Source organism: Leiobunum rupestre, chromosome 11 (assembly GCF_980474605.1).
Source record: "Leiobunum rupestre chromosome 11, qqLeiRupe1.1.hap1, whole genome shotgun sequence".
In the NCBI taxonomy this organism is placed as follows: Eukaryota; Metazoa; Arthropoda; class Arachnida; order Opiliones; family Sclerosomatidae; genus Leiobunum; species Leiobunum rupestre.
In genome coordinates this window covers 36,545,608-36,567,135 of record NC_143394.1, presented here as the reverse complement: position 1 = coordinate 36,567,135, position 21,528 = coordinate 36,545,608, and the positions used below count along the sequence as shown (strand labels likewise).

General features: G+C 35.4%; 2 protein-coding genes across 5 annotated transcripts in view; one reads left to right on the top strand and one right to left on the bottom strand.

Annotated features, from left to right (window-relative positions):
* Window positions 1-21,528, bottom strand: part of LOC149922437 (CUGBP Elav-like family member 4) — a 412,846-nt gene that overhangs the window by 266,029 nt on the left and 125,289 nt on the right. The window lies entirely within an intron of this gene.
* LOC149922439 (cytochrome c oxidase associated subunit FA4L3-like) lies at window positions 6,738-9,150 on the top strand. The gene is made up of 4 exons (XM_090163784.1): window positions 6,738-6,961; window positions 8,442-8,530; window positions 8,594-8,651; window positions 8,983-9,150. Exons 1-4 carry the CDS (start codon window positions 6,905-6,907, stop codon window positions 9,070-9,072), a joined length of 294 nt encoding a protein of 97 aa, XP_090019910.1. The 5' UTR covers window positions 6,738-6,904; the 3' UTR covers window positions 9,073-9,150.

Here is a 21,528-nt window from a genome sequence, read left to right as displayed (position 1 = left end):
TTCCCGGCACGCTTTTGGAAATAGAAATAGGATTTGAAAGACACTCCTTTTCTACCAGCATTTTCTTTCCCAAACTTCAAAGGATTCTCTCTCTTTGCCATCTCATAAAAGGGGACGATTATAACGTGGACGGACCGAATATATTACTTTTCAGAGACGTAGAGTCCCTCCGTTTAAAGATCTCTGATTTAAAAGAATAAAAAAGCTATTACTTTCGGGAACCGTTTCGTTAAATGTTATACTGATATTACACGTTCAAATATTACAACAGGAATCGGACCAGGGGCGTGATTCTACTCTTATCGTTAGGAGTTAACGAAAGAAAATTTTCGTTGGCTCCATTGAAATTATATTAGCTAACGAAAAATTATTTTCGTTAAGTAGCTAACGATAAGAGTAGAATCACGCCCCAGGACAGCGTTAAGATTTCGAGCGGATGCTAAATGAACGTGTCAAGGTATAAATAGATTATAATCGCGTCGCAAAATCACTGGAAACAACTTAATTGCTTTACTAATATTGTAAGTAATTCGTAAGAGTTCGAGTAGGAAATTAACGGTTCCAGGAACCTTACATTGTAAGGCGAAAGATGTCTCTGCAACCCTGTTGCTTTTTCCCAGACAAAATCAAATCAATAAAGGGGAGTGGATCGCCTCGCGCTCTCCAGTATTAGGTGATGTGGCCCCACCTATACCACGGCCGAGATTTACTCGAAAGCGCGCTGGGAGGATGGAAAGAAGACTCGGCAGCCGACTTTACCTTACGAATGGTAAAGACTAATCTAGCCCCGACTATAGTTAAATGGCTTGGCGTGTGGAATCCAGTAACTCTCGGAATAACCTACCATTACGTTTCCCCCTCTTTAAAAACACGTGGCTTAGTTCCCAAAAAAGCCACAATTTTGACTGGCTCCGTCATAACATTTCCGCCTGTAATTCGAGGCTTTAAATAGGTCGCCGAAAAGTGAAAGGCGGGAAAGAAAAGTGTCATTTTCTTTGTTCTAACTTCTAATGGCCGTGTTCAAAATAGCTCGCCAAAAACTCCAGATAATCGCTCCTAGCTATAGAATAGTTACGTTTCGTATCATATTTTTATACAAACTAATAACAGGGTTCTTACAACTATTGGCAAACCGATTTACCTGATATTTACAGGTTTTCCCACTGACAATTCCCTAATTTATCCAGTTGTACGGGCACCTAATGTTGTAAGAACTTCAATAACACCTAAAGTTTTATTTAGTATGTCGCAGACACGTATCTATCGGTTCGTAAAGAGGTATAAGGTTACTCATTTCATGATTAAAATTTAAACTAAATGGTTTATATTTTATTATAAATAAGAGAAGAACTTATTTAATCAAGTCAAATATTTAATAAAATAAACTTATTGAGGTAAATTTGTATTATTTTGGGCAAACTTTCTAGACTCTTATCAATTTCCTGGATTTTAGTGATTTTTAGTAAATAATTTCAATTTCTCTGATATTTACAGGTTTTCGAGATCTGAATAATAAACTAAATATAATTATATATTTTTAATTAATTTTTACCTGTAATTAAAGGGAAAATTGTGGAAAGTTGTTGAGTGGGAAGCGAATACATTTTGTATGACGCGGTAGAAATATCGTGAGAGTCAATCTACAGCACCCCTAGCGCCAAAAACGTGAAATTCGGTTGATCCACAATCGAACGTCCTACTGCATAGTCTGTCCCCTTAAAAGATGCTAATTTAAAATATGAATATACAAATAATAAAAACCATGTAAGCCTTTCACGTTTAACATTTCGAAAACCTAAACTACCAAAATATCGTCTAGACGAGTTTAATATGTAAATAACCAAAAAACAAAATGGAAGACTAAAGAGATATCTTCGAAAAAGTCAAAGCTTAAAGAGAGTCCGTATTTAAATCTTAAATTTGTTGTGAAATATATTAGCCACGAGAATAAACCAGACTGTAGCCCAACGTAAAGTAATATAATTTTTATCTAAGAAACCTTAGCGCCTTAGAAAACCCTAAACAAAAACCCTAAGTGAAACCCGTCATAACCCCAGATCCTTTTAACTCTAATAGGCGGTAGAAGGGCTACTCCAGCCCTGGCCCTTAAAAAAATAAGGGTGGAAGGATGAACTTTCAACGGAGGAAACGTTATTTGTTCAGCACCCAGCCAAAAAAGGGAGGGGGCAGAACATTACTCGGAAATTTATGATTTGGAACTTATATTAAATTTTCTCCAGAAGGAAGATAATTCAAAACTAAAGAAGACGATAACATTTTTCGATGAGAGTCTTCAATAAAAAAGAGCGAGATAGAGACGGGAGAAAGAAATAAGGGAGAGGGGTTTAAATTAATAATAAAAAGCGGAAGAGCGCGTCGTTTGTCTTCGTAACGTTTCCTCCCTGGCGCGAGCGTCATAAATTATGCCGTATTTTCTCCAAATCTAACACTCCAATTTCAATCCCGAAACGGGGGTAATGGCCAAAGTATATCTACATTAACTGTAGAATTCGCTTTACGTTAAGATTGAAAATAAATACGATAATACGGGGGATTTACAATATAGAATTACAGATTAAATTGGGTCGAATACGGATTATCGGTCCGCCTCCGCTCCCGGAGTTGCAAATTAGATAAGGTATACTAGTATCGGTATCAGCCAGGTTTCACCGAAATTAAGGCCTCGATATTGCCTCATTATAATTTTAATAACGCGAATAGCGAATAGGGCTCGAATAGAGGATCTTAACGTAACGAGCCCGTTACGATCGCGTTCGCCGGCATCCGTAACACGGCTTCGCGAAATGGAACGCGAATACGCCATCCCGTAACACCCGCGTTGCGAAAATCTTCGCTCTGTACGATTAATTACGGCCTAGATATGGCCGAATCGCGATAATAAGGCCTAGGATGTCTCACTCGCAATACGCCGGTGTATTGAGGGGTAACGCGCCATCCGACCAAACTTTGAACCGCGACACGATGTTGGAAAAGGGAAGTCGGGAGGAACATTTTTGCCCCGTCCGGAGTAGAGTGGCGAGAGGAAGGTAAGTTAAGGAGTGAGAAATCGGGACGCGTGGGCCTCCGATGATGTACGAGCGAGTCTGGCGATAATTAGCGAGTTATGGCTGGCGAAACAGTTCTAGAACATCATTATTTTCCCGGTGTAATCCGTAAAAGCACCCGCTATCGACCAGGGAGAGAGCCGCGCCCAAAAATGGTCAGGGCATGAATGCAAATAGTAGAAGGGGAGACGGGTTCGCATTTAGCCCTTCCTCCGAGGACGCGTCCACCCTTTAAAGGTTTTCTTCTGCCAGTCACCCTTTAAATTTACTTTCCTTCCAAACAAATACCCTGGTGGTAGACTTTCCTTTCAAACAAATACCCTGGTGGTAGGCCAACGTGTTCTAGTGGTAGGCCAACGAGTTCCGCTGTTGGCCTACCACCAGGGTATTTGTTTGGAAGGAAAGTAAATTTAAAGGGTGACGGGCAGAAGAAAACCTAGCCCTTTAAGGCCCGTAATGTCGTCCATTATAGGATAAGCAAGAAAAGGTTCGAACGCGACCCCGATAATATATACCTTCTTCCGACCAAAGTAAAGTCGTTCTTCACTATTCTCATTATCATGTTGGCGGGCCAAACAAGCGACTAATGTCTCGATGCGGCTCTCTCATTTTGCAAAAGGGGTCTCCCTTATTGCGTTTGCTCCATACCGGAGAACCAAGAAGGTTTCCCCGCAAGGACTATAATAATAATGATAACTCGGTAACCCTTGGACTTTGGAACGTACGCGAAAGATCATTTTCGCTAAGGTAGGGCGCTAGGTGGCGCGTCTTTATTCTAGTAGGGAATATACGCCACCTACCGGGATGATAATCGCCTAACGAGGTAGAAGATAACGGCCGATAGTCGGTCAAAGCCGTAGTAACGGCGCGCCGTCTGCTAGCGAGCGGTGACAACAACTATAACCTGTTACGGAAAGAAATAATTAGATTCCGGTACGGTGCCGTACATAGTGTATATTACCCGAGGGGCCCGTCGCCTAATGGCGCGCGAAAAATTACTCCATTAGCGACGAAGAATCCAGCTCGGCTCGCCGAACTTATTATTAAAGCCGACTGATTTATAAGAACCACAATTTTCCTTTTCACAAAAAGAAAAGAAAGGGTGCTGGAAATTAAGCAAAGATGAGAATGCAATTATTGGATGCGCGCACGTCTTCGCTAATGTTCCCGTCATCGGGGTGGCGGCTATTTTAAATCAAATTGCGACGCCACACCCTCCAGCCTGTGGCGCATTATTGATTCCTCATCCAGATATATATTGGGAATTAGGCGACCCGCCTCCAACTTATTAAGGCCGAGGAATTGGCTCCGAGGAATTGGCTCCGAGGAATTGGCTCCGAGGACTAATCTTAGAATGAACGCGCGATTTTTTGAAGTGGTTCATCAAGATCTACGTTAATTATATGTCTAGCCTTGCCTAAAATGACAACAATTAGCGTTTTAAAAGAATGTATTTGTATACCTTGTGAGTTAAACGAGGGCTAATCAGTTGTAGTAATTGGTATGCAATCAGAGCGAAATGTGTACAGTAATCGCCGTAATCTATGGAATCGTTCTGTTATCGATGTAATGGTTCCGTTATCGATGGAATCGTTCCGTTATCGAGGAAATCGTTCCGTTATCGATGTAATGGTTCCGTTATCGATGGAATGGTTCCGTTATCGATGGAATCGTTCCGTTATCGAGGAAATAATTCCGTTATCGAGGTAATCATTCCGTTATAGAGGTAATCATTCTGTTATCGAGGTAATCATTCCGTTATAGAGGTAATCATTCTGTTATCGAGGTAATCATTCCGTTATAGAGGTAATCATTCTGTTATCGAGATAAGAGTTCCGATATTAATAAAATCGTTCCGTTATCGAGGAAATCGTTCCGTTATCGATGTAATGGTTCCGTTATCGATGGAATGGTTCCGTTATCGATGGAATCGTTCCGTTATCGAGGAAATAATTCCGTTATCGAGGTAATCATTCCGTTATAGAGGTAATCATTCTGTTATCGAGGTAATCATTCCGTTATAGAGGTAATCATTCTGTTATCGAGGTAATCATTCCGTTATAGAGGTAATCATTCTGTTATCGAGATAAGAGTTCCGATATTAATAAAATCGTTCCGTTATAAATCTAATGGTTCCGTTATCGAGGCAATCGTTCCGTTATCGACACAAGCGTTCCGATATTAATAAAATCGTTCCGTTATAAATGGAATGGTTCCGTTATCGAGGTAATCGTTCCGTTATCGAGATAAGCGTTCCGATATCAATAAAATCGTTCCGTTATAAATGGAATCGGTCCATAATATCCCTACTCTCTGCGTAATCACCGTAATTACTTTTGTAATTATTGCAATCACAGTAATCATTAACATATTATTGATTACTTTATAGGCGTACAGAAAAATGAGAATTGGTTAGCCCCGTGTAGTTAAACGCTTCTAAAAAGTGCACAAACTAAAAACTTTTATGAAAGTTTAACATTAAATACTAAATATCCTCCAAATTAATTTAAACTGCAGCTTGTATCATACTTTTCTCCTATAACTATATTATTTTACCCTAACTGATGTTGATGAATTGAAATGAAATCACTTGGACTAAAAATTTAAAAAATATAAATTTACTTCTGGAAAATTAATTTACTTCTGGAAAACTAATTTACTTCTGGAAAATTAATTTACTTCTGGAAAATTAATTTACTTCTGGAAAATTAATTTACTTCTGGAAAATTAATTTACTTCTGGAAAATTAATTTACTTCTGGAAAATTAATTTACTTCTGGAAAATTAATTTACTTCTGGAAAATTAATTTACTTCTGGAAAACTAATTTACTTCTGGAAAATTAATTTACTTCTGGAAAATTAATTTACTTCTGGAAAATTAATTTACTTCTGGAAAATCAATTTACTTGGAACTCTAAAATCAATTTACTTGGAACTCTAAAATCAATTTACTTGGAACTCTAAAATCAATTTACTTGGAACTCTAAAATCAATTTACTTGGAACTCTAAAATCAATTTACTTGGAACTCTAAAATCAATTTACTTAGAACTGGAAAATCAATTTACTTGGAACTGGAAAATCAATTTAATTGTTCACAATTTAGCGATATTTACTTAATTTTAAGCCCAATTTCCCCGATTTTACAGGTTTAGAACATACCTATATAACGTATTTCTAAAAGCGAATAACAATAGCAGTATGGCTCAATTTGCATATTGCGAAATTGATATTGTTTTCGCTTTTAAGAGAAAATCCTTCATAATATTTTCGACTATTTTCACTAAAATATCAACCTCGCTTGCTGATACCAATATGGCGGTTAAACTATCAACAAAGGCTTATAGTGTTATAAAACAGATACCCACTTTTTATTGCATAAACAAAACCGTAGATGGTAGCAGAGCGGTGCCTCCGGATGTTTTCTTTTATTTACGTTTACACGTACAAGATGGCCTCGTAATGACCTTGAGAAAAGCTCTAGCAAGGCGTAGGAGTGTTTAGTTTTCATTTTATTTTAGATTTTTCTTCTTAAGCGCGTAGTAATAATATTTCACCAATATCCTGACATTAGAAACTAGCTTTTAGCGGGCAAAAAAGCCTTATCAAAAGATATAGGTAATCCCTCTTTACGACACATTGTAAATGTTACGTCATACCACAGTTGCTAAACAGACGCTAGGGGCGTTATTCCTAGAAACGAAACTGTTGCGGAGATTAGAGCTACAAAGTACGCGACATTTCCTTCTATTTCTCCGTGTTTAAAACGAAATAGTAAAACGGAAACAGAAATATCTTTCCAGTCTTTCATTTTTAAACAGATTTAACGACAGTGCATCATGAGTGAACCGAAGTCCTTTGGATTTGGATTACAAACGTTGAGGAAAAGAAAGGAGGTAAGTACTAAATTTAATAGAATCTTATAAATGAAATCACTTGGCTAGATTTATCACTCTGAAGTAGTGTTGTTAATTTTCCGGAAAAATAAAATGCGGAAAAAGTTCCGGAAAATTTTCTGGAAAAATAAAAATAAATTACTTTTTAACAAATTTTAATGTTTTTAACTTTTTATCGATGTAAAATGTCTATTATCAGTAAACATACTACAAAACATTAATAGTGTTACATTGTTAATCAGTTTAAACTAGTCTAGAGGTTTAGTTTTACTTTTAGATTCGGAAAAATGAGGCGAAACTGCCGCTTTATTTAAATTTGCAAACAATATATTAGACTAATCATGGAATGAAAACTTTTTTATTTTTTTCGGGAAAATACAGAAAAGTTTCCGGAAAAAAGGCCTCGGTCATTTTCCGCGGAATATTTTCCGACTTACAACACTAAATAGAGTCTTATAATTGAAATCACAAGGATAGATTTATCACACTGAAGTAATACAGGGTTGCCACAAATTTTTAGATTCAAATTACCTGAATATTCCCTGTTTTCCCTGACCATACCTGAATTTTTAAGGCCAAAATTGTATTTTATATTTTACTTTTAACAAAAGTTAATAAATTTAAATGGACTTATATTTCAGTAAAAAGGTTTTTCAATGTTGAAAAAATTAGCCAAACTTTCAAGGAAATAAATGATAATCATAGAATTTGTCAAAGATCTAGAATAAAATTACCTTCAATAAGTGTCAAGATAAAATTTCCTGACTTTTCCCTAAATTCCCTGACTTTTTAAGCCTATTTTAAATTCCCTGACTTTTCCCTAAATTCCCTGACTTTTTCCTAAATTCCCTGACTTTTTCCTAAATTCCCTGACTTTTTAAGCCTATTTTAAATTCCCTGACTTTTCCCTAAATTCCCTGACTTTTTCCTAAATTCCCTGACTTTTTAAGCCGATTTTAAATTCCCTGACTTTTTAAGTTGATTTTAAATTCCCTGACTTTTCCCTAAATTCCCTGACTTTTTAAGCCGATTTTAAATTCCCTGACTTTTCCCTAAATTCCTTGATTTCCCTGACGTGTGGCAAACCTGTAATATATTCAACTGGTGCTTTTTTAGTTATGGTCTGACATCAAAATAGAATACATAAAATAAAATAGTATGATCTCCCTACTAAAAATTGAAATTTAAAAAAACTATCTTGACTATCGTCGACTATCGTCAATCGTAATAGTATCCGCTTCTACTTTAAAAACAACAACCTATTTTAAATGAATTTATCAACAAAGGCTAACGATTATGCAGGAAAAGTTTGGTTAGTTGTGTACTCTTATTTAAAAATAGTGACTCTAAAACAACTGTCGCCATCTTTTGACCAGTGAATAAAATTAATATTAAATGCATACCACTTTGATTTTTTGAGTTTAATTTATTATTTCGAGATGTATTAATATAATATTTCCGATTAAATTTTCCTGCCCAGATTATCCCTCTGGTTGGCATTGTCGGAGCCGTTTGTGTTGGAATCGTCTGTTTTTCTAGTTACAGTTTAGTGCGCAAATCGGATGTAGCGTAAGTGTAATTAATGATAAATTATATCAATTTAGAGAGAGAAAAACGTTTTATGAATTTCAGAGTGAACCGTTTTACTACTCCAGCGTGGGAACGAATCGATCCCGAGAAACGACAGAAGGTCATTTTAAAAATAACGGAATATTTAAAATAATCCCGCCAGCTAGGAGCAACAAACACAGCACTCCACACAAAGAGAACGCAACCCGTCCAAAGTCGTGCATTTTCTTGCGTACAGTTTTCATTGGTTAGACGCTTTAGGGCCTACTGCCGTCGGAAGGGGAAAATTCGGAAATTGTCTCCCCCCCCCCACCAGTAAAACGTTCAGCGTAAAGGCTCGTCCAATGAAATTTGTACACAACACTGCGTTAGCGTGTTTAAAGGCTAGCTGCGTGCGTTCTCCTTGTTTTTTGCTGCTCTTAGCCGACACTAAATCGAATGTTTTTCCGCAGTTGTTAACCATAAACCAAGAATACAAAAAAATTCCGGAAGTCGAAGCCATGAAGAAAGAGTTGGCGACCTACGATTTGACGCAAAAATAAATACATTTCTCAAAGTTTTAACAACGCGAAAAAATGTTATTTTATAGATTATTAAATGATGGATATTATTAACAAGAAGTAGGTGACGTTGTTGTTTTTAAATGATTCAAAACATTGAAGGGTTTAGTTACAAATTTGTTTCCTCTAAGCAAATTTAAAGGTTCCCTGATAATAACACTTTATTCAATGTTGAGTCAAAGAAGTCGATTATTTTCTATAGACTAACTATATCATTTTCTAAATCCTATAAAGTGTTCAGTAAATATTTCAATTGAAACAAACTCGACTTTTCTTCCGTGTTTTTAAAGTTTATAGAAAAATATCCAAAACGATTCCGAAATTATAGGATCTTTTCTATATGCAGTAAATAAATAATTATTCTGTAAAAACTTAGAAAATGCATAGATAATTATTCTGTAGAAATTATAGATAATTATTCTGTAGAAATTATAGATAATTATTCTGTAGAAATTATAGATAAGTATTTTGTAGAAATTATAGATAAGTATTTTGTAGAAATTATAGATAATTATTCTGTAGAAATTATAGATAATTATTATACAGAAAATATAAATATTATTATTATAGAAATTATGTAGATGATTATTCTATGAAATTATAAAGATAAATTATTCTAGGAAATTAAAAAGATAAATTATTCTAGGAAATAAAAAGATAAATTATTCTATGAAATTATATAGATAACAAATATTATGTAGAAATTATATAGATAACAAATATTATTTAGAAATTATATAGATAATATATATTATTTAGAAATTATATAGATAATAAATATTCTTTAGAAATTATATCGATAAATATGTAGCAAATGTACATAAGGGATATCCTATTTGATGAAACAAATGGGACGAAGTCGCTATCTTAGGTTCAACACTAAATAAGTCAAAATTGCCATCAATTATTCGGGATAACTCTTAACTCTAAATCCAAACAAAGTTTCGATTAAACAGAGAATTTGCGAGCGGAGGTACACCCGTAAAAGGGACCCGAACGACCAAAGATAAGGGCACGGAAGAGAACCTGAATTGAGAATTAAAATCGATCGACTGAACAACAGAGATAGCGAATTTCCCCAATAGACAAGAAAGAGGCAGTTGAATAAAAGGAATATAACGATAAATCCGAAGAAAACACAGTCGCGCAACGCGCAAATAATAATTGAGAATTTATGCAAAACTTCATTTATAAGGGATTAAGCAACGACGAGCGACTGAACCTTGTTCGAAACTAGAGAAGATTAATGAAGCGACCAGGTAGGTAGGTAGGGCCTTCGTACCAATCGACACGCGGGGGGGGGGGGGGCTAATACAATGGCGGGGGGGGGGGGGGGTTCAGATTTTATTTTGGGAACGGCGAAGTTTGTTCTGGCAAAGCTAACCCGGGCATCTCCCCGTCTAGAGATTGGGGGGAGGTTATTGGAAGGAGGTGGGCGAATAGAGGAAATTCATTTTGCGCCGGAAGGAGATTTGGCGCTTAATGACAGCGCCTTCTAGCGGGCCTTCTAAGCGGCTTAAAGGCGCTTTCTTGCGCTCCGGACCGGAGATAAATCTTCGCGGCAATCGCCTTAATGAAAATTTTTCATCGACTTCCAAGAGAGAGTCGGCCAGAAAGAGAGGGAAAAAAAGGTGTATTTTCCCTCTTCCGCGCCCATTTGGGGTCCCTTACGTCAATATTTTGCCCAACCGAGGGCGCCCTCGCTTTAAGCCATAGAGCTCCCACCCACCAGTGATTGGTTTCATTAAAAAGATCCTTTTTTTATAAATAAATATAAGTTTTATTCAAATTAGGCTCGTACCTTTTAAAAGACGAAGATGTAAATTATGTTTTCCCTACTATTCGCTTTTACATATTATTTTTTTACTTTTTCAACGAGAATGGAAACTTATAAGGCAAGTCACGTATGGCTGGCTGGTCGGCAGACTGGACGCCGCAATATTTTGATCGTTATGTTTATACTATATCTTAGTATTATCGTTACATATATTTAACGTTATAAATCACTTTTACATATTATTATTATAATATAATTTCAAAGAACGTATTCAGGTACACAAGAACGAGGGAAGGTGGATAATTCATATTTCTGACAACAGGTTTAACAGAAGCTAGTCCTGATTGGCGCTAGCTACGTTAAAAACAAGTCGTTCTATTTAATTTCTACTCCCTTTAAACCCATCCTAGCACACTTTGTAGCGAAAATTCGTCTGCTTTCTAGATTTCGCTGTATTAGCAAACTGTATACGTGGTGTTAGACAAAAGGCAGACAAGCTTCCGCTACGAAATAGCAAAAGTAATTTACAGTATCTAATTTAAGGTTATGAATATTGGAAAATATTTTAACCTTGTCCCGAATATAAAAATTGAAGTTATTAATGAAATAAAAAAATCAAAGAAAAAACTACTTTAAAAATGCATTCGTTGGGTTAATTGGTCGGTTCAACAGACTTCAAAAGGTTCCGCTAGTTTTATGAATTATAACAAAAAAAATGGACGTTGTACAAACGACGAGAGAACGGAGAAAATGTGAAAATAAAGAATAGGTGATAAAGAATCGCCTGGGAATTCTCAAATCGAGTTAAAGAAGGGTTGGAAGGGAGCAGCTAAAATTCCTCATTCTAGAAAGTCGACGAAAGATTTCGTCAATTCCAATTACGATATGGATATTTCGAATTAAGCACGCTTTTCACTCCCCCCACCATAACTCAATTCTTTTTCCTTTAAAACACCAAAACTCGGGAATTTCGTCAGTCATCCGCCCACCCGAAACTTCTCAACCCATTAGTTTCGCGCTCTTAAACTCCCAGATAGAATAATTGACGAAATTGCCGCGAACGGCGTTAGGCTTAAACGAGGGAGCCAAAAGTCAGAGCTAGTTTATTAAGATCGGGGGTATAACGCGGTAAACGCTTATCTCGAAGCTTACAAAAATGGCAGAAAATAAGACAGAGAAACGGAAATATTTGGGAACGCCAGTGTATAATATTTCTCCAATATTTATGCCCAAATTGAAAACTGATTAAAACGAAGGCGAGCGCGAGGCCGCCCTCTGGTGGCGGGGGATGGCGCGAATCTTCATTCCTCTGTTATAATTATAGTGGAGGAGGCGAAAACTTTCGGGAATTTGTTTCGGCAACTGCGATGAGATGTTCAATCAAATATGCTAATCACGAGAAATGGAATGTTTATGAATAAGTTAAGTTTCCCAGGGAGCCCCCCGCCCCTTATACACCCCTACCTTAGAATATAAATACGCGGGGGTGGGTCAAGTTGCCTGGAATTCTGAGTCAGAAAGGCTTGAATTATTCGGAAGTTCCCGGAATATAGAGTAATTCTGGTCCACGGAAGTCGATAAACGTTTGCAGGGAACATTATGAGAATGAGTGATAGTGAGTCATTGAACTGGCGGCTAGCGAGATAAATTCCTAATATTTGAACGGTCAAAATCGCGTAGCATTGAAAAGGCTTAAGAACATTATGCAGGGTTCATACGCGTGATATTTCCACGTTTTCCCATTGATATTTCCTTGATTGTTTCTCGCGTAAGAGCACCCAATGTTTTCAGATAACCACAATAAAGATTATGTGGTAATCACTAACCTATTGTAACTTTTCGTGTAATCGCTAACGTAACCAATCTTTTCATGAAGAGGTATACGTTCACTAATTTCATGGTCGTTCTATTTAGAGGTCGGGGACGGTTAATTATTATCCACGATTAAATTGATTTTTTTCGGGGGAAAAAATGAAAATAAAGAAATTTACCGGTTAATATTTCGGAAAATTATTAAAAAACATGTATTATTCGTAAAATTTGAGCTTTTTATCGAAAAAAACGTCGTTTTTCCGATTAATTTTACAAATTTATCAAAAAAGTAATCGGATAATACATAAATATAAATTACTTGATCAAAACGTTTTACGAATAATTTTGAGAGCTTTATTTATTGAATAAAAGTTAACCATCCCCGACCTCTAACTTCTTTTAATATAAATTGGTTACATATTATTATATATAAGAGGAGTAATAAAGGTAAATCTTTAGTAAGAAAAATTTATTGATGTAAATTTGTACTCTTTAGGACACACTTTCTGGATCCTCTTAAAATTCCTTAATTTTTACTAAATAATGGAATTTTCCCGGACTTTGTTGTCGACTGATATTTACCCTGATATGCCGCAATTTTCTCCCTTTAGTACCGATTGGAACCGCTAGATGGCACTCTCAATGTGGGAGGAGTCGAATTTTAATAAAGTTGGCCAACTAACTTTTTTCTTTTGGTGGATCAGACACTGTTATTGGGTTACGTTTCAAATGTAGCGTTAAAAAAAAGTCAAAACAAATGTTACCGTTGTCAATTCAAACGAAATATTGGGTAAATATTTATTGCCTAACCTTAATTTTGTCGATTGTCAAGCTCCAATAATAAGGAGACGTTTTCGGGCGGGAGGTTTCAAGTACCGTCACTAGGCGGCGGCACGCGTGTTTCTATCATTGTAAAGATACTTTTGTCGAATCTGCCTTTAAATAGGAAATTAAACGTTCAGATCAGTGAACTCGTGTTCGAGCGAGACTGAGCAGAAATACGATCCGAATTCTACACTCTGTATAATTAAAACTTCGGCCGAGAGTCGAGAGGCGGTGATGAAAACTTCACCGAAAGCGAGAGAGCCTGGCGGTTCATTCCAAATTTGACATATCGGAGCAAACGGAGCGACTCAAATGGACAATTTCGACGAGCTCCGAGCTCGAGCACCGGGCCCAAAAAAAACGCCGGGAAAGGGAGAAAAGTACTCAACGCCACCGCTAGAACGCGCTGTAGAGCCCGCTTCATTGATTGGTCATTGGAAAACAGGGGGGCAGGAAGCGACGTTAAAGTAAAGAGCGGCGGAACAAGAACGAATGTCCCATAACCGATAATAGTCGAGCTGCGGATCAATAGAAGTCCCTCTACGGACCAGGAAAAGAGAAAATGGAACCACTTCCAACTACGGGCCAAAAGACACCCCTCCCCTTCTTCCGCTATTGTCTTTCATTCCGCACCTATATAGGGGGGGGGGGCGGAAGGGTGACTGGACCATTTGCAAGAAACGATAAAACCCAATTCGACGTTTTTAATCATATTCAGGGTGACCACAGCAAACCCTCCAATTTGTTAACGGAAAAATAGGAAATTTAGAGTCATTTTATAAAAAATTATAGGAGTAATTTTGAGGTAAATATGGGAAATTATAGGAGTAATTTTGAGGTAAATATGGGAAATTATAGGAGTAATTTTTAGGTAAATATGGGAAATTTTAGGAGTAATTTTTAGGTAAATATGGGAAATTAAAGGAGTAATTTGTAGGTAAATATAGTAAATTATAGTAGTAATTTTTAGGTAAATATAGGAAATTATTGGAGTAAATTTTAGGTAAATATGGGAAATTAAAGGAGTAATTTTTAGGTAAATAGGGTAAATTAAAGGAGTAATTTGTAGGTAAATATAGGAAATTATTGGAGTAATTTTTATGTAAATATGGGAAATTATAGGAGTAATTTTTAGGTAAATATGGGAAATTATAGGAGTAATTTTCAGGTAAATATGGTAAATTATAGGAGTAATTTTTAGGTAAATATGGGAAATTATAGGAGTAATTTTTAGGTAAATATGGGAAATTATAGGAGTAATTTTCAGGTAAATATGGTAAATTATAGGAGTAATTTTTAGGAAAATATGGGAAATTATAGGAGTAATTTTTAGGTAAATATAGGAAATTATAGGAGTAATTTTTAGGTAAATATAGGAAATTATAGGAGTAATTTGTAGGTAAATATAGGAAATTTAAGGAGTAATTTTTAGGTAAATATAGGAAATTATAGGAGTAATTTGTAGGTAAATATAGGAAATTAAAGGAGTAATTTTTAGGTAAATATGGGGAATTATAGGAGTAATTGTTAGGTAAATATAGGAAATTATAGGAGTACTTTTTAGGTAAATATGGGAAATTATAGGAGTAATTTTTAGGTAAATATAGGAAATTATAGGAGTACTTTTTAGGTAAATATGGGAAATTATAGGAGTAATTTTTAGGTAAATATGGGAAATTAAAGGAGTATTTTGTAGGTAAATATAGGAAATTAGAGGAACATTCAGGTGAATTTATAGGAAATTATAGGAACATTTTTAATAAAAATAAAACAAATGCCTGTTAAATTAACTTTATTGTAATATTAATAATACATTTAATATGAATACATCACAAACTTTGTGACAATTAAAGTAATATTACATTTAATATGAATACATCACAAACTTTGTGACAATTAAAGTAATATTACATTTAATATGAAAACATCACAGACTGTGATTATTAAAGTAATATTACATTTAATATGAAAACATCACAGACTTTGTGACTATTAAAGTAATATTACATTTAATATGAAAACATCACAGACTTTGTGACTATTAAAGTAATATTACATTTAGTATGAAAACATCACAAACTTTGTGACAATTAAAGTAATATTACATTTAATATGAAAACATCACCGACTTTGTGACTATTAAAGTAATATTACATTTAATATGAAAACATCACAGACTTTGTGACTATTAAAGTAATATTACATTTAATATGAAAACATCACAGACTTTGTGACAATTAAAGTAATATTACATTTAATATGAAAACATCACAAACTTTGTGACAATTAAAGTAATATTACATTTAATATGAAAACATCACAGACTTTGTGACTATTAAAGTAATATTACATTTAATATGAAAACATCACAGACTTTGTGACTATTAAAGTAATATTACATTTAATATGAAAACATCACAGACTTTGTGACTATTAAAGTAATATTACATTTAGTATGAAAACCTCACAAACTTTGTGACAATTAAAGTAATATTACATTTAATATGAAAACATCACCGACTTTGTGACTATTAAAGTAATATTACATTTAATATGAAAACATCACAGACTTTGTGACTATTAAAGTAATATTACATTTAATATGAAAACATCACAGACTTTGTGACAATTAAAGTAATATTACATTTAATATGAAAACATCACAAACTTTGTGACAATTAAAGTAATATTACATTTAATATGAAAACATCACAGACTTTGTGACTATTAAAGTAATATTACATTTAATATGAAAACATCACAGACTTTGTGACTATTAAAGTAATATTACATTTAATATGAAAACATCACAGACTTTGTGACTATTAAAGTAATATTACATTTAATATGAAAACATCACAGACTTTGGGACTATTAAAGTAATATTACATTTTCATTTCAAAACAGCAGCCAGCCGTAAAAGCCAATTATATTAGTGTTTTAGTAAAAATCTGGCTCTATTTGAGCGCCTTCTATCGAACTTTAAAACTATATTGAAAGCACAAGAAAATTATCAAAAATAGGAAAATTGTCAAATTAAAGGGAGTTATAGGATCGAGATATAGGAAAAATTATAAAATATAGGAAGTGTTTTTATCCTTCTTATTTATCGTTCCTAGTTGCACTAGACTGCAAGTTCAGTGGGGTTAATGTAATATCTAAGATGCTACGTTTTATTAGAAGTATACAATGTATTCTCGTTAGGAAAAGTGTTATCCGTATACTGACTTCAGGGTGACCACAGAATAATTTTAAATTCTTTAAAGGAATTGCAGGAAATTTATCAGTGAAATATAGGAAATTTATCAGTGAAATATAGGATATTTATCAGTGAAATATAGGAAATTTATCAGTGAAATATAGGATATTTATCATTGAAATATAGGAAATTTATCAGTGAAATATAGGATATTTATCAGTGAAATATAGGAAATTTATCAGTGAAATATAGGATATTTATCATTGAAATATAGGAAATTTATCCGAGGGGCTGATCACTCCGCGTAATCGGTGTACAGAGCCGTACCTTTGACTGTACTAATGGGATTACATTTTCATTTCAAAACAGCAGCCAGCCGTAAAAGCCAATTATATTAGTGTTTTAGTAAAAATCTGGCTCTATTTGAGCGCCTTCTATCGATTTTTAAAACTATATTGAAAGCACAAGAAAATTATCAAAAATAGGAAAATTGTCAAATTAAAGGGAGTTATAGGATCGAGATATAGGAAAAATTATAAAATATAGGAAGTGTTTTTATCCTTCTTATTTATCGTTCCTAGTTGCACTAGACTGCAAGTTCAGTGGGGTTAATGTAATATCTAAGATGCTACGTTTTATTAGAAGTATACAATGTATTCTCGTTAGGAAAAGTGTTATCCGTATACTGACTTCAGGGTGACCACAGAATAATTTTAAATTCTTTAAAGGAATTACAGGAAATTTATCAGTGAAATATAGGAAATTTATCAGTGAAATATAGGATATTTATCAGTGAAATATAGGAAATTTATCAGTGAAATATAGGATATTTATCATTGAAATATAGGAAATTTATCAGTGAAATATAGGATATTTATCAGTGAAATATAGGAAATTTATCAGTGAAATATAGGATATTTATCATTGAAATATATTAAATTTATCCGAGGGGCTGATCACTCCGCGTAATCGGTGTACAGAGCCGTACCTTTGACTGTACTAATGGGATTACGCGTAATCTTTGAAGTCCCTGCCTTAGGCAGTGCTAATCTAAGCGTAATCCGGTGTACAGACTTTCTAAGAGTGGTTAGCCCCCTCGAATTTATCAGTGAAGTATAGGAAATTTATCAGTGAAGTATAGGAAATTTATCAGTGAAATATAGGAAAATATAGGAAGAAAATTGGGAGAAAATAAAAGAAAAAATAGGATAAAATTAATTAAACAATAAGAGAAAACGATTGTCAAAATTGTTTATAGGGGGCATAACCTTCAAAATAAAGTTGATAACCGTTAGAAATAGTCCTGACGTTTTAAAGACTTTTAAGGGTAAAATATCAACTATTTTAATTTCTTAATTTTTTAGTTAAAATATAGGATATTATAGGAAATATAGGATATTATAGGAAATTTAATGAAATTATAAGGACGTAAAATTATAGGAAAAAATAGGATTTATAGGAACTGTGGTCAACCTGTGACATTCTAACATTTTCATCGCAAAAGCATGACGGATAAATAATGTATTTCTTTCTAATCGAGTGAATAAGGTATAAAAAAATCCATAGCAGAAATAATCTATTTTAAAACCCCGTTAACGACCTTAACAGTAGAGCTTCGGTGTAAGTGTATTGACCTACAATAGATATAGTTCCAAAATCTTTCTAATCGAGTCTATAAGGTATAACAAAAATACCGCTATAGAAATAAACTATTTTAAAACGTCATTAACGGAAGCGAACAAATTTACAACAAAAAGAGTTTAAAAAGGGCGGTTAGCAGATTAAGAGACCCGAGTAAATTAGAGACTTTAAAAACTGTAGGCTGCTGTGTAGTTCTTTTTTAGTTTTAGGCGTGGTAATTACCAGAGTGAGAGGGAGAGAGCGCAGAATGTGCATTTAAAGTTGTAATGAGAAAATCGCGTTTAAAACTACTCAGTCGGATTTTTTTGTTAGCACCGAACAATGAGATTAGGCGCCCATGGTACAATTAAAACCCCAACTCGACCAAAACGAAACGCAAATATATAACTATTTATAAAGGATATTTTTTATCATATGGAAAGATTTCAGTTATTTAAGGTCGTAAATGTGACATTTTACCCAAAAAAAGTGACTATTAAAGGCATAGGTTTTCTTCTGCCTGTTTTCCTTTAAGTTTTCTTCCCGCCGCGCAAATATCCTGGTGGTAGGCAAACCGCAGAACACATTGGCCTACCACCAGGATATTTGCGCGGCGGGAAGAAAACTTAAAGGAAAACAGGCAGAAGAAAACCTAGGCCTTTAAAATAAATTGCATACTATTAAAATATCAAATGTGTTGCGCGCGTAAAAGACGCTAGATGGCATTGCCAGTGGATCGGTATTGCGCTGTTATTTTAAGGTAAGCGTGGGAAATCTGTTACATAAATAAGTAAATTTACAATGCCAGGCTTTAAACTACGTTCATTGAAAACAGCCCTTGGCCCTGCGAAGTTATATGCATAATTTTATGGATTTAAAATCTCCGGATAAAAGATATACATAAGTTATATCAGAAATATAAAATATTTAAAAAAGATAAGTTTAAAAGAAGTGTGTTGATCATTTTTACACTTCTGGGATAACTTATGTATATCTTTAAGCGAGCGAATTTTAATATATGGTACAGGCATAACGGTACATAAAATACGCGAAATAGCATTCTAAGTTACTTTTGGAACCATTTTAATTCACGCCTTCCCTGAGAATTTTCGCGGCTATATAGCCAAAAAAAACTATCATCATCTACTTCCGATAGAGCGGAAGGCACGTGGATCCCCGGGACTGGGCTCAAGAACACAGAGGGGTAGAGCCCCGGGAAAGAGCTTTTTCCTCCTCAACGAGGGATTCGAATCCGGGGAACGTCACCCCCACTCAAAGCATCCCCTTTGGCGTAGTTTCACGCTGGGGTAATAACCTAATATCAACATTCTAACGAAAGGGACACCAAGCGAGAATTCCATCTGAAAGGTCCCGCATAGAGAGGGATATTTAGAAGAGAGTCCCCCCAAAAAAAATAGGTAATTATTCAAACAAATAAAGGGAACTCCGCAAATACGGGAGAGAAAAAAAACCAAAAGCAGGGAGTTCGCGAGAAGAAACAGAACGGAGGGCTAAAAGTTTAATTACCCCCTCCCTCAGGGCATACCCGGCCAGGAAGGGTGTAGAGAAGCTCTCATTAAAATGAGGAAGACAAAAATTTGGCGTATCTAAAATTAGCTGGACTTTATACGAAGGGTGGGATAGTTTTTAAACCCAACTGGAGTATGAAAGAAACGCATTAAAATTTACGCTCCGTGAATGCGAGTTAATTAACAAACCAATTACTTTTTATATTATTACCGTTTCAAATAACGGGCGTAAAAGAACGAAGATATAGCTCAAGATATATGACAACGTTGACTGGTATCGACAATGCACTAGTATGGCGCCCAAACCGTTCCCCGTTGATATGCCCGGGGCAAAACCTGATAAAAGGGTTCATTGGTAAATAAAGAACGCCCTTATACCACCCCCCGACAGCGTATCTTGGCACAATGACGATCAGACGTGGTTCAATTATAGCGAAGGAAAGTAGTCGCACTTACCAACACGTGGATGAACATGCGGCAAGGCGTGGATTGTTTTTTCGCAAAGCTCACGACGCGAATGTCCTTTCCTTAGCTTCTTAAGGAATTCACTTTTAATAATGCCGGACAGAGCGAGACGAGCAGGGTGGGAGACTTTTGATTGGAACCGATGTTAAATTTTGCATCGGACGCTGGTGGTCGCAAACGGATAGGACGCAACAGAGCAGTGGACGCAGTGGACAGAATACGCTCTTGAAAAATCCCAAGGCAGGTTGATTCCGCGACTCGTGCGAATGGGGAACGGGGGAAGGGAGTTTGTAGAACGCGCGGCGACGTAATGGGTGAGGAGGGGGAAAGTACGCTGACACGCGGCGTCAGAGATGAGTCACGATGGAGGAGGGCGAAAACAGGGGTATAATACCATTCCCTCTCTACAATTCCCCCGACTCCTCGTGCTCCGCGCTCTCTTCTCCACTGACGCTCTCCGCCGCGGGGGCTATATTCCCTTTACGACCCCTTCATTCTCGGTCAACTCCTGTTTGTCCGACTTGGGGAGTTTTGCCAGGCAATCAATAAAGGGAACGGCGCACCGCTGCTGAGGCTTAACCAGAGCGAGGGGTCTTCCGCAAAACTACTCTTGTCAAAACCAGGGTTGGAAAAAAGCCGGCTTTTTTTGATAAAATCCAGACCAGTGGTTCTAATAGGCTATAACCGGTTTTTTTTCAGTTATAACCGGATAAAATATAAACAGTACCTTTTACTTATGTAAGTAGAATTTGTCTACAGTTAATGTCGTAAATAAGAAACTAAACAAATAAAGCGAAATAACTATATAAAATAACTGAATTCTTTTGATTTCCTCGGGAAATTCCCCCTAGTTTTTGTGTATGACAGAAGCGAGGCAACGAACTTTGGAACTTTAAACCTAACGAAAAACTGGTAAAAGTAAACCGGTTTCTGAATATGAAACAAAAAATAAACTAAATTTCTAAATAAAAACTATTAATTTACTAAATTATTCATATTGTAATTTTTTTTTTAAAAAGCCACAAAAATCTGGATTTTTTCAAGTGGTTATAACCGGAATTAACCAGGTGGTTATATCCGGTATAGCTGGTTCTATGCCAACCCTGGTCAAAACAACACTTTCTCCGTCGCTAACGACTCCTCCAAACCCGCGGGAGACTAAACGTAAACAACGCTTTCCAATTTGATTGGCTGCCGATTACGTTAACTTA

Coding starts and splice junctions, on each gene's coding strand:
- LOC149922439 (XM_090163784.1), top strand. CDS start 6,905: ATGAGTGAACCGAAGTCCTTTGGATTTGGATTACAAACGTTGAGGAAA. Junction 8,531..8,593: donor GTGCGCAAATCGGATGTAGC/GTAAGTGTAATT, acceptor TATGAATTTCAG/AGTGAACCGTTTTACTACTC. Junction 8,652..8,982: donor ATCCCGAGAAACGACAGAAG/GTCATTTTAAAA, acceptor GTTTTTCCGCAG/TTGTTAACCATAAACCAAGA.